The 12,092-nt window shown below is 47.7% G+C and overlaps 1 protein-coding gene and 1 non-coding gene across 2 annotated transcripts; one reads left to right on the top strand and one right to left on the bottom strand.

The window, feature by feature from the left end:
* Positions 1-982: 982 nt before the first annotated feature.
* TRNAP-AGG (transfer RNA proline (anticodon AGG)) lies at positions 983-1,054 on the bottom strand. Its single transcript has one exon. It is a non-coding gene; the product is annotated as a tRNA-Pro (tRNA).
* Positions 1,055-8,150: 7,096 nt separating this feature from the next.
* On the top strand, positions 8,151-11,941 carry OPN1SW (opsin 1, short wave sensitive). Its single transcript, XM_069588322.1, has 5 exons — positions 8,151-8,505; positions 8,778-8,946; positions 9,262-9,427; positions 9,842-10,081; positions 11,005-11,941. Exons 1-5 carry the CDS (start codon positions 8,151-8,153, stop codon positions 11,122-11,124), a joined length of 1,050 nt encoding a protein of 349 aa, XP_069444423.1. The 3' UTR covers positions 11,125-11,941.
* The last annotated feature ends 151 nt before the right edge of the window (positions 11,942-12,092 follow it).

Genomic DNA, 12,092 nt, shown 5'->3' with positions numbered 1-12,092 from the left:
ACTGAAAGCAATATATCTGTTATCTGTGTCTGAAATAAACCATGGGCTCCTGTGATAGCTCTTTTCCTTCTTCCCCTCTCCCTTCTTTGTTTTCTATTCCTTTTTTTTTCTTTCACTTTTTGGCCACACAGTGCAGTATATGGGATCTTAGTTCTCTGACCAGGGATTAGAAGCAGAATTAGAAGCAGAATCTTAACCACTGGATTGCCAGGGAAGTCCCTTGTATTCCTTTTTAAATTCTTATATCTGGAAATTTCAAAGTCAATTTTGCAACTGTTCATACTTCAATTTTTAAATTCTGCTTTATGCAATATTTCTGTGTGTGTTTTAGGGGACACTAGGTGAAGGGAGAGCTACGTTAGTTCAGTCTGTCACGTTGTCAGAATTTCCTTTTTAGATTCTCTTTACCTTTAGTAGTATTCCTAACAATCCCTGTCTGTAAGGTACATTATAGTTTGCAAAGGGCTTTCACATACAGTTTCTGATTTAATTCTCCCAACTTTGAGAAATGAATATTATCGTTCCCATTTTACCAAGAGGAAAGCTGAGAATCCAAATTGTAACTTTGATCCTAGCTTTTGGACTTTGAAGCCAGTATATTTCATAGCTTGGATTTTGCATGGCGGGTTTGCCTTTTATTGACCTCCAACTCAGACCTACTCCTCAGTCCTGACCCCCTGCTCTTTCTCTGAGGCTGAGAGGCTTTCTGCCCGACACAAGGCAACATTTGTCTCTATAACCTTCTCAGGTTCAGCACCTGGAGCTATGACAATCTCTTTCTGCTTGGTTTGGCCTCAGTGGGAATAATGGGGTATCTATAGGACATGGCTAGTGGGGAAATTGACTGGCAGCTTGTCCCGAGTCCTTTATTCACTCACCATCGCATCATCTCTGCTTCTAACTGTAGAAAAGGCAGGCAGTGTATACTTGTGTGTGTGGTGGGGAAAAGGGAATGGAAAAAAAGGAAAATCCAGGAAAAACAGGGCTCGTCCGGGATTTGAACCCGGGACCTCTCGCACCCTAAGCGAGAATCATACCCCTAGACCAACGAGCCACTGATGGTTATCTCTTTCCAGATGTGCCTTCTCTGCCACCTCAGCAGCAGCCACAGTCTGTGGTTCCTGGAAGAGTTTTTTCGTCCAGGCTGGCTCCCAGCCCAGGCCGGCTCCACTCCAGCAGGCCTCACCCCTCAGCGCTCTCCGCTCTTCCCCAGCCCACTGTGGGGACTGTTCCATCTTCCCTGTGACCATCCAGCTCTCCCCCAGGCTGCCAAGTGGAGTTCATGGGGTGCTGCTGGGGAAGGGCAGAGAAGGGGCCAGGCTCCTCCAGCCGCCCTTGTGAGAAGCCCAGGGCTGAGGGGAGCCAGTTTGGTGTCTCCTGCACCCGGAATAAACCATCCTTCTTTCTTCTCTCATGATTAGAGCAACAGAAAAAATCCTCCGTACTCATCAGTCTCCCAGATGGGGACCGAGAAGCCTGTCCTCAATCACCTTTGATTAGGTGACAGTCGCTAAATGACTCAGTTTCTTCATCTGTCAGTTGGGGAAGGAACCCCTGCCCTGTCTCACAGGGTCATTTGAGGATCAGGTGAGAAAACATAAGTGAAAGCACTCTACAGGGACTTCCCTGGTGGTCCAGGGGTTAAGACTCCCCTTCCAGTACAGAGGGTCAGGGTTTGATCCCTGGTCAGGGAGCTAGGATCCTGCATGTCTTGTAGCCAAAAAGCCAAAACATAAAACAGAAACAATAATTGTAACAAATTCAATAGACTTAAAAAAGAAAGGAAGTATGCTGCAAACTGTAAAGTGCTGGAAAAGGAAAGGAGTTATGATGGTGTAATCTGAGGGCAGGGAAAAAAATACACACTAGGAGAGCTGCCACTTAATGCTTACGGTAGGCTGAGCGGTGTGATCTGCGCTTTACAGCTCTTTCTTAACTTCATGGCAGCCTTGTGAGATAGCTGTCACCCCACTGTAAGAAAATGAAACTTGGCAAAACTCAGCTTACAAGGATCACATTTATCTGAATCCAAAGCCTGTTTTAAACACAGTACACATGCTACCCAGACTTTCTAGAAAACCAAAAATGGGAATACATTCTGTAAATACACACACTCCCTCCCTCATCCCGGCCTGCCCTGTTCATCCCATCCAGGGAAGCTGCAGGGACAAGCTGGCCCATCAGCTAAGGGTGACCAGGGTGGGGTTCTTCAAGCTGGGGTTCCCCAAATGAGAGAGAGGGAGGAGGTCACCCCTCTAGAAACTGGGGCCTTGTAGGAGACCCAGGAGGCTCTGCCACAGCACCACACCCATCACATCCCAGGACACTTGCTTGCTTCCAGGGTGGGGGGTGCCCCCTAGGAGGCTGGGGACTTCTGGCGGGACAGAGATCTCTCTTATTGATCTCTGGATCTAGGCTGACATCTGGCACTCGGCAATACTGCTGACAAAACAAACGACTCCCAAGCACTTCTGTGTGCCTGGCCTTTGGTAAGCACTCTATCAGATTAATCTCATTTCACCCTCACAGCACAGTTGCTGCTGCAGATATCTCTCAGCAAATGACTGTGGAATTAATTAGTGCAAGAATGAAGAAAGAAAGTCAGGGGTATACACACACACACACAAAAAAAACCCACCAGGGGCAACAGATACTCGGATCGAGGTAAAAACCATAAGCCTGAAGAAACCCTCTCCACCATCCACATAAAAATAGGCTTCCTAATAAACCAACCCCTTCTCTTGGATAGGAGGAAGAATGGTTCTCTCTTTAGAGAACTGATTGGCCAACATTCCTTTGTACTCAGGGGATCAAGTTTTATTATCTCCATCCAGGAGTGTCTGGACCAGATGACTGACTCAGCTAACTAGTCATGGCCAGAGAGAAAAGCAACAGCTCATCTATTCTCAAACCAAAGGGACTTTTTTGGGTAATTGTTCCCCAGCTTCAAACTGGCTTATAAATAAAAGCCACTCAACACGTCATTCCATTACCTCAGTATGCATTCCCTAATTGTTTCTCTCGCTGGGTATGCCAGGGAGTGAGGTGGCTCCTAGTAAGGGCTCCAGGGGGACTTGGAGAGAATGTTTCAGGGCTGAGACTGGGGTTGGGTCCCAGCCCAGGCTTGTCTCTGGGGGAGTTGATGGAATTTGAGGCCGGATCCTTCTCAGTGTGGGCGGTCTTGAGCAGTGTCCTGCCTAGTCAATACCAGTAAACCCTTCTTTGCCCAGAGCCATAAGACACTCTTTTCCTACCCCACACTTCCCTGGGCCACCCCTGATGGCTCAGACGGTAAAGAATCTGCCTACAATGCAGGAGATCTGTGTTCAGTCCCTGGGTTGGAAAGATCCCCTGGAGAAGGGAATAGCTACCTACTCTGGTATTCTTGACTAGCTATCCACTCCAGTATTCTTGAGGCTTCCCTGGTGGCTCTCAGATGGTATAGAATCTGCCTACAATGTGGGGGATCTGGGTTCAATACCTGGGTCAGGAAGGTATTCTCATCCCCTGGAGAAGGGAATGGCAACCCACTCTAGAATTCTTGCCTAGGAAATCCCATGGATAGAGGAGCCTGGCAGGCTACAGTCTGTGGTGTCACATAGAGTCAGACACATCTGAGCATGAAATGTGTTTTAGCAGTTTTAGCTTCTTTGCCAAGAGCCATAAGACATCCTTTCCCCACCCGCACACTTCCAAATGCCTCCAAGATGGTGGGGTCAGGGAGAGGATTGCTTTCCTGGTGGCAATCCGTTGGCATCTACCATGCGTTGATTTCCAAAGTGACTGCGGCCTGGCTCTAGTCAGTAGGAGTTCAGGCCCTCAGTGACTCATTTGTCTCTGCATTTTAAGGCCAGCAGATGAAATTCTCTAGGGAGAGTCATGATTCTTCCTCCGGGTGGGGATAGGGGATGGGGGGTGGTTTCTGTCCTTTCCTCCCAGATATGAGGATGGCATTTGTTCAAGTAAACCTTGGATGATTTCTCATTTTCAAAAGAGCGTGTGTGAACCTTTCCCTTATCTCACCACTTCTCTGGAGAGTGACTGGTCAGTATTTAACAGACAACATTGTCACAACACATGATTTCAAGCTTGTTGTCACCTCCTATGCAGGAAAAACACAGCAAAAAACGAACACTGGTTGCTTCTGGAGAGGGGAATTGGGAGACTGGGTGGGAAAGAAATGTATTGTTCACTGTATATTCTTTTGTACTTTCTGAATTTTGAGCCCCGGGCATATACAATCCACTCAAAACAGGAATTAAATGATAAAAAACTAAGCAGAGAGAAGCAATGATTCAAGCCTCCAGAGAGTTGAAATGTCCTGTGGATCAGAGCAGCCTGGCAGAGCTGGTATTTGGCCCCCCAGGGAATGGTTCTGGTTTATGTCCTGTTCTGAATCATGCCTTGTGTGGAGCCTATATTGAAGGTACTAGTCAACAGTAGACCCGGGCCAGTGAAACTGGTGGTTGTGCTACTCAGGAATGTTGTTAAGGACCTTGTTTATTAAATCACACTGATGTCTCCTCTGTGAACCCCCCTCTTTGCCTCTCATAATCCGAAGAATGGTTAGTTTGTGTTTGCTTTCTAGACATTGAATTTTGTAAATGGGGCCCCTGGGGAAGCACGAATGTATGGTCCATCAATAGTGAGCTCCCAGAGTAGTTGTATTTCATTCTCGCCCCTGAACTTGCTTCTGTTGTTTCTCTCTCTCTTTTTTTTTTTTCGCTTTCACATTTGATTAATAATTTTTCATTTATCCTATATAGTTCCGTAAGCCTTCCTTAAACTATCTCTGGAAAAGGTGGGAGTATATATGAATACACTGCTGCTGCTGCTGCTAGGACAATAGGGGGATAAAAACCCTGAAACAAATCAGAAAATCTCCTCTTTCACTAGGACTTCCTTTTTTTTTTTCTGGATAATTTAAAGTACTAGAAAAACATAATTTCTCTTGATTGTTTTCTGTTTGGTTCTGGGCATTTATAAGTTCAACTTGAAATCACTGGTTCTCAATTGGAGGGGAGAGGAGCAGGGGGGCAATTTTGCCTCTTGGGGGGCCATTTGTGTCTGGAGACATGACCGGGTTATTACCACGGGGGTGGCAGTGGTGCTTTCATCATCCAGAGGCCAGGGATGCTGTTAAACATCTTCCATTGCACAAGACAACCACACCCCGCCCCGATCCCCCCAGATCATCCAGTGTGGTGGTAGTGCTGAGGCTGAGAAAACCCTGGTCTAAATGTACCTGACATGATATTCTGTAAAGCCTCAGTGTATTGTCATGTTCCTAAATTAATAAAATAACTTGAAATCTGAAAAGGGTACAATATTATATATTAAATATACAGTTGCCCTTTAAATATACAGGGGGATTGGTAAGGAACCCCTGCAGACACCCAAATCCTCTGGTGTTCAAATCCCTTATATAAAATAGCATAGTGCTTGCATATAATCTCACATTCTCTTGGATACTTGAAATTATCTCTAGATTACTGACAATACCTAATATTTATAATACCTTGTAAATAGTTATAAATACAATGTAAATGCTATGTGAATAGTTGCCTGTATAATGCAATTTTAAGTTTTGGTTTTTGGAATTTTCTGGAATTTTAAGATATTTTGGTTGACCCTTGCAGAAGCGGAGGGTCCACCATACCTAAAACGTCTTCAGTTTTTATATCATTACCCTTCTCCGATACCACTTGTCCTCTCCTTAAAATCTCCCCTCCTCCTACTCCATGGCTTCAGTGACTGGAAATTTTTATCCCTTGCCAGTGAGACTCTATGCTTGAGTAAGGCTCGGTTGGCCTGAGCCCCACAGGGGCATCTGCCTCCTTTCTACTGTGGCTGCGTTGCCCTCAGCTGGGGCCCATTGCCCCTTCTTCTGATGTGGGGTGGAATAGAGAGGAAGACACTGTCTGGGAAGTTGTCAGGACCACAGTGGGAGAGGCTAAAGATGCAGCCACTTGGCCTAAGGAGTGAGCGTAAGAGGCCTCTCTTACCCATAACGGTTGGACTGACAGCCCAAACCCAGCGGGCTCCTGTCAGAACCAATTGCAGAGGTGGGTGCCTCAGCAGAGCTCTGACAGCTGAGAGGGACTGAGTCCACTCAGCCCAGGCTGACGCATTGCTGTGTGCCCTGCCCAGGGATGGGCACTTAAAACACTGTCTCCAGGGGGACCTCTGGCCCTGGTCTTAAGGACCCAGGGCACAGAATATGGCAACTCAGGCAATCTAGTGGGGACCAACTGGCCTTGCAATTCCTGGACAGTTAGCTGGCTTTCACCAGGAACCTCCGTGAGGAATCCTACCTGTGGGTGAGTGTCTATGTGGAGCATGTGTGTGTGCTCATGCACACGTGTCCCTGTATGCCTGGAAATGTCAGACTTTCAGAAATGGCTGACATGTCTCCATCTAGTATTTCTAGTTCAGGATTCAAGGGACAGATTTTTGTCCTAAAGTGTGGTTTTCTGGGAGTTTCAACTGGAGAAGCTGTAGTCCTTGCTTAACTTGTCTAACTTGGAAGGAATCAAATATACTCTTTCTCTCCTGCAGTAGGTAGCAGCCCATATCTCTGCTGAGCTTTCAGACCTTCAGCTCTTGCCTTTTGCTGGGCTCCTCGTAGATTCCTCCAGGCATAGCACAGCAGTCGTCTTAGGATTTGAGGGGAGTTTATATGCAGATTTGAAGGCTTCTCCTTTCATGGCTTCCTTCATTCCCAGAAACCCACCTTCAATTTCCAGCTGCTCTGGAGTCCCAGGCTCTGTCTTGTGACTCTCCAAGTCAATAAAGGCTGGACTTTTTGCTTGAGGAGTCCTAGCTGGTCCTTGCCCTTTAGATGGGGATTGTCCTTAGGAAAAATCCATTTGAATGTAGATAGTAGGTAGTTCCTTTCATTCAAGGGTTGAGTCCCCTTTAGTTTCTGCCTGTTTTGAGGGTACTTTATAGTGCTTTCAAATAGTTTTTTTTTCACATTTTGTCCAGAGTTTATAACTTTTATCTATGATGGGATTCATCTGACCTAAATGACTGCCATTACTGGACCATCCTTTCACTTTTAACTTATCTATGTATCTATAGTCACTCTTATCTATATATCTATAGTCTACTGAGGTTTGGAAGAAGATACACTCATAAAGGCTGAAGTGTAGTGTTGAGTGTAAGTGCAAGCAGAGCTTTAAGTATTTTATTTTTTTTGGCCACTCCATGTGGCATGCAGGATCCTAGTTTCCCAACCAGGGATCAAACCCGTGGGTACCCCCTGCAGTGGAAGTGCAGAGTCTTAACCCCTGGACCACCAGGGAAGTCCCCACACAGAATTTAGACTGGAGCTGGGGTCACCAGGGTGGGCTTCTCAGCAAATCAGGCTAAGAGCTGGGCAGGTCTGGGATGGGCAGACAGGAGGAAGTCTGGCAGCTTAGGCACTGCTGAGTCAACGGCAGGGGCAGGTGTGAACATGGTGTGAGAGGGACCACAACACACCAACCTGGACCTGGCTGGGAAAGTTCTGCGCAGGAAAGGTTCCATCTCTGGGGTGACTCGCCATGAAGAAACTGGCAGCCTGGGATGCCTTAGACCTCTAGGCACTGTCAAGTTACCCCTGGACTGTTCCATGAAGGCTGTTCAAGAACACTCTCCATCCTCTACCCTTTCCTGCAGCCTGAGGCTGGCTGAGCCCAAGACCCCTGGAGAGGGAGACTTAGGGGGCACCTTCCACAATGAGGCAGATGGTGTGCAGACACCTACAGGGATATAGTGGTGCCTGAAGCGAAACGAAGAGGCTTGCCTTCAACAGTTCCACTCGAAGGGAAGAAGAGTGGTGGAAGGGTCTTCATTAAATATGGGTCAGCATCTCCTTACTGAGTCCACTCTTATTTATTCCAGCCTGCAGCATTGCATATCTGGATTCTGTGAGCCCAATCTTTTATCCTCTGAAGAACACACAATCGGCTTTGGGGCCACAAAAGGTTTAGGTGGGGGTTTGGGGTCTCTAATCTCAAACTTTGTCCTTAGGAGGCTTAGGATCAGTACTGATCTTTCAGGGAGCCCCAAAGTGGCTTTGGAGGAGAGGCTCTTTGGCAGGGTGGGGGAGAAGTGGTGGGGGAGGATGATCTATAAGAGGAATCAGAGGGGGTGGGGGACATCCCATGAGCAAGATGTCAGAGGAGGAGGAGTTTTTTCTGTTCAAGAACATCTCCTTGGTGGGGCCGTGGGATGGACCTCAGTACCACCTCGCCCCTGTCTGGGCCTTCCACCTCCAGGCAGCCTTCATGGGTTTTGTCTTCTTTGTAGGGACGCCACTCAATGCCACGGTGCTTGTGGCCACACTGCGCTACAGAAAGTTGCGGCAGCCGCTTAACTATATTCTGGTCAACGTGTCTCTGGGGGGCTTCATCTACTGCATCTTCTCTGTCTTTGTCGTCTTCATCAGCAGTTGTTATGGGTACTTCATCTTCGGCCGCCATGTCTGTGCCCTGGAGGCCTTCCTGGGCTGTACAGCAGGTACTGCAGGCGAAGGGAGCTGGAGGGACGAGCCAGGGGCCAGGCTGTTGGGTTAGAATGGACCGCTAAAGAGGACTCCAGGGGGAAGAAGTTTGGCGTTCTTTTGAATGCTGAGGTAGAGAGCCACCCGGAGGTCTGAGCAAGTCCCAAACTCTATCTCACTCTCCAGTCCAACCCTTACTCTCTGTGCTTTCTCCACACCGCCTGTATTCCTCTCTGCCTGCCAGGATGAGCGGAGCTGTTTACCCCATTATCCGCCTATTTCATCACAGGTCTGGTGACAGGCTGGTCACTGGCCTTCTTGGCCTTTGAGCGCTACATCATCATCTGTAAACCCTTCGGCAACTTCCGCTTCAGCTCCAAGCATGCCCTGATGGTGGTTGTGGCCACCTGGACCATCGGTATTGGTGTCTCCATCCCACCCTTCTTCGGCTGGAGCCGGTGAGAGTGCAGGGCAGTTATGCTGACTTAGCTACAAGCTCAGGTTCTCAGGGTGGGAAGAGAGTGGGGCATGGTCATTGTCCTCTAATTTTTAAAGAGCTGGAGGAATAGAGAAGGGAAAGGGCTGTGGGAGACAAGTGCTAAGGTTTACTCTGTGGTTGGAATTGCCAAAGGTTGGCTAGTAAGGACAGAAAATACCCTCTGCCTGACATAACTCTGGGTTCTAAGCAGAGAACACAACCTAGGAATCTCAGCTCCCGCTCTACCAATTCTTGCTGTGAGCCTCACAGTGAACAAGTGCTTGGTCCCTTGCAGATTCATCCCTGAGGGCCTGCAGTGTTCCTGTGGTCCCGACTGGTACACCGTGGGCACCAAATATTACAGCGAGTACTATACCTGGTTCCTCTTCATCTTCTGCTACATTGTGCCTCTCTCCCTCATCTGCTTCTCCTACTCTCAGCTGCTGGGGGCCCTCAGAGCTGTGAGTGGCTTTTGTGAGGGTCAGGGAGGAAAGGGTCACAGGGCTCTAGATGAGAGGGAAGAGTGGGTATGTGCTCTAGAACACAAAACACCCAGAAATGTCCACAGCCAGTGAGGGGTATCCAAAAGCAGTGCAGGAAGCAGGGACAGGGAGATGAGGGGATGAAGAGTGAGGTGGTCATCCCAGCTCAGATGCATCGAGAGATGCATGTGATTCCATCCAGTATCACGGACTGGAGAGAGAGCTGGCTCCATCTTGCCTTCCTCAAGGAAAGGGGAACAGAGGAGCTAGGTCAGAAGGTGGGACGGCAGAGAGACAATTAGAGCAGATGGCCCCCTGGTTGAAAAACGTCCAGAGACTTGGGGGTTCAGGGCCAGGGAGCAGAGGGCGTGATGTTTTCTGCGCTCTTTCCAGGTTGCGGCTCAGCAGCAGGAGTCAGCTTCGACCCAGAAGGCTGAGCGGGAGGTGAGCCACATGGTGGTGGTCATGGTGGGATCCTTTTGTCTCTGTTACACACCCTACGCTGCCCTGGCCATGTACATAGTCAACAACCGTAACCATGGAGTGGACTTACGGCTTGTCACCATTCCTGCCTTCTTCTCCAAGAGTGCTTGTGTCTACAATCCCATCATCTACTGCTTCATGAATAAGCAGGTAAAGGCCTCTTTTTAAAAAAACTTTGTTTGGGGCTGTGCTGGGTCTCTGTTGCTGCACACGGGCTTTCTCTAGTTGTGGTGAGCAGGGGACTTCTCACTGCGGTCACTTCTCTTGTTGTGGAGCACGGGTTCTAGGCTCAGGCTTCAGTAGTTGTGGCACATGGGTTTAGCTGCTCTGCCTACCCCAAATCCTGTATTGAAGCTAATAACCCAAACTCAGACAAATCAAGGAAGGTTCCTGTCTTATAGAGCCAAACACTCAGCTTTGAGAATTACTTTGTTTCCTCAGTTCCGGAAGTGGATTAAAAACTAATGAGGAAGCTCCTAGATATTAACAGAACTGGCAGCCCTTTCCTAGCTGGGAGCACTTTCTAGTAATGGTGGGTGGGGGTACTGTGGGGTCACTTTTGACAGTGCTCTCCTGGCACCCACTCCAGCATTCTTGGGCTTCTTGTGGCTCAGCTGGTGAAGAATCTGCCTGCAATGCGGGAGACCTGGGTTCCATCCCTGGGTTGGGAAGATCCTCTGGAGAAGGGAAAGGCTACCCACTCCAGTAATTCTGGCCTGGAGAATCTCATGGTTTGTATAGCCCATGGGGTTGCAAAGGGTCAGACACAACTGAGTGACTTTCACTTCAATTTTCTGGGACAGGGTGCTTTGTGAGGCTTCCCAACAGTGAGGCCTCAGGGTTAGCCAGAACGTGTAGGGATTATTATTGTAGATCCCGGAGAAGTGAGTAGTGTTAGCCTGGACTAGCCAGCTCTGAGGATTGAGAAGACATAATCAGTGCTGCTCGAGGAGATCCCATGTATAAGGCACTGTGTGAGGCTATGGGGATACAAAGGTCTTTTTTCTCGCGCTTCCGGATGTTGCCTCCTCCGTACTGGTCTGCCAAGACGACTCTCTGCTCTTTCCCTCTAGTTCCGAGCTTGCATCATGGAAATGGTGTGTGGAAAACCCATGACAGACGAGTCTGAAGTGTCTAGTTCCCAGAAAACCGAAGTGTCTACTGTCTCTTCTAGCCAAGTTGGCCCCAACTAAGGAGCCCTACTGGCCTGTGTGCAGTGAGGACTTTACATTTGAGGACATTTCTACTTTCTGTATCAAAAACCAAACCACTACCAACACAGAAAATGGGAAGGGGAGTGACAGCAACTTGAGGGGTCAGTTTTCCATTTTCCTACTGTTTTCTTCCTACCTACAAAGCAGCTGTTCCAGCTGGGTCTACTTCAGACCACCTCAAGGGCCATTTACGCAGTCATCAGTGTCTACTCTTAAGTGGCACAATTTATAGCGTTTGGAGAACAGACTTCTATGTACAAGGCAATTGTAAAGGAATATGGCTACTTTTTCAGCGTACAGACAATTATTTTCCTTTTCAGTAATTCTTTCCCCCTCCTGGGGATCCGTTCAAAGGTGATACATTTTGAATCAGAACTTAGGAAAACACCTTAGAAATGAGACATTAAAAAAATTTTTTTTAAACCCTTTAGTAGGTCCCAAATATGAGTTTGAAATAACTTTCTTATGCTGTCACTGCCGGTAATCGCTATCACTTTGACAGTGACAGTCATGCCCATAAATGCCTGCACCAGCATGAATTATTCCAGGTGCTTCCTCCCCCCTGCCCCCACATCTCTTATTTGGCTAAACTGATTTATCTGTCTTAAGCTGTGTATTTACTAAAGTCAATGGTTCAACTCCCTTCATGTTCTCAAAATGATTGGCGCATCTCAATACTGTTTATAAACTATACAAAATGTTCAAAAACTGTTTTACCTTATATTCCATCTCCCCACCCCCTGAAGAAGAGCCTTTTTGAAATAAAAATCAAGATAAATGTGTGTACATTCAGAAATGGCTGTGTTTGGTATCAGACAATTATGTAATGAGCAGCTGGGCTCCTCTCCAGTTACATGGCCTAAAAGAAGCCGAGAAAGGTTACGGTTGTATAAGGATGCTAAAGATTTCAGGAATAGAAGGAAAGAGTAACCAATTTGGGAGAAGGT

The sequence above is a fragment of the Ovis canadensis genome, chromosome 4 (assembly GCF_042477335.2).
Source record: "Ovis canadensis isolate MfBH-ARS-UI-01 breed Bighorn chromosome 4, ARS-UI_OviCan_v2, whole genome shotgun sequence".
NCBI classification, from domain to species: Eukaryota; Metazoa; Chordata; class Mammalia; order Artiodactyla; family Bovidae; genus Ovis; species Ovis canadensis.
This window is presented reverse-complemented; position numbering and strand designations above follow the sequence as displayed.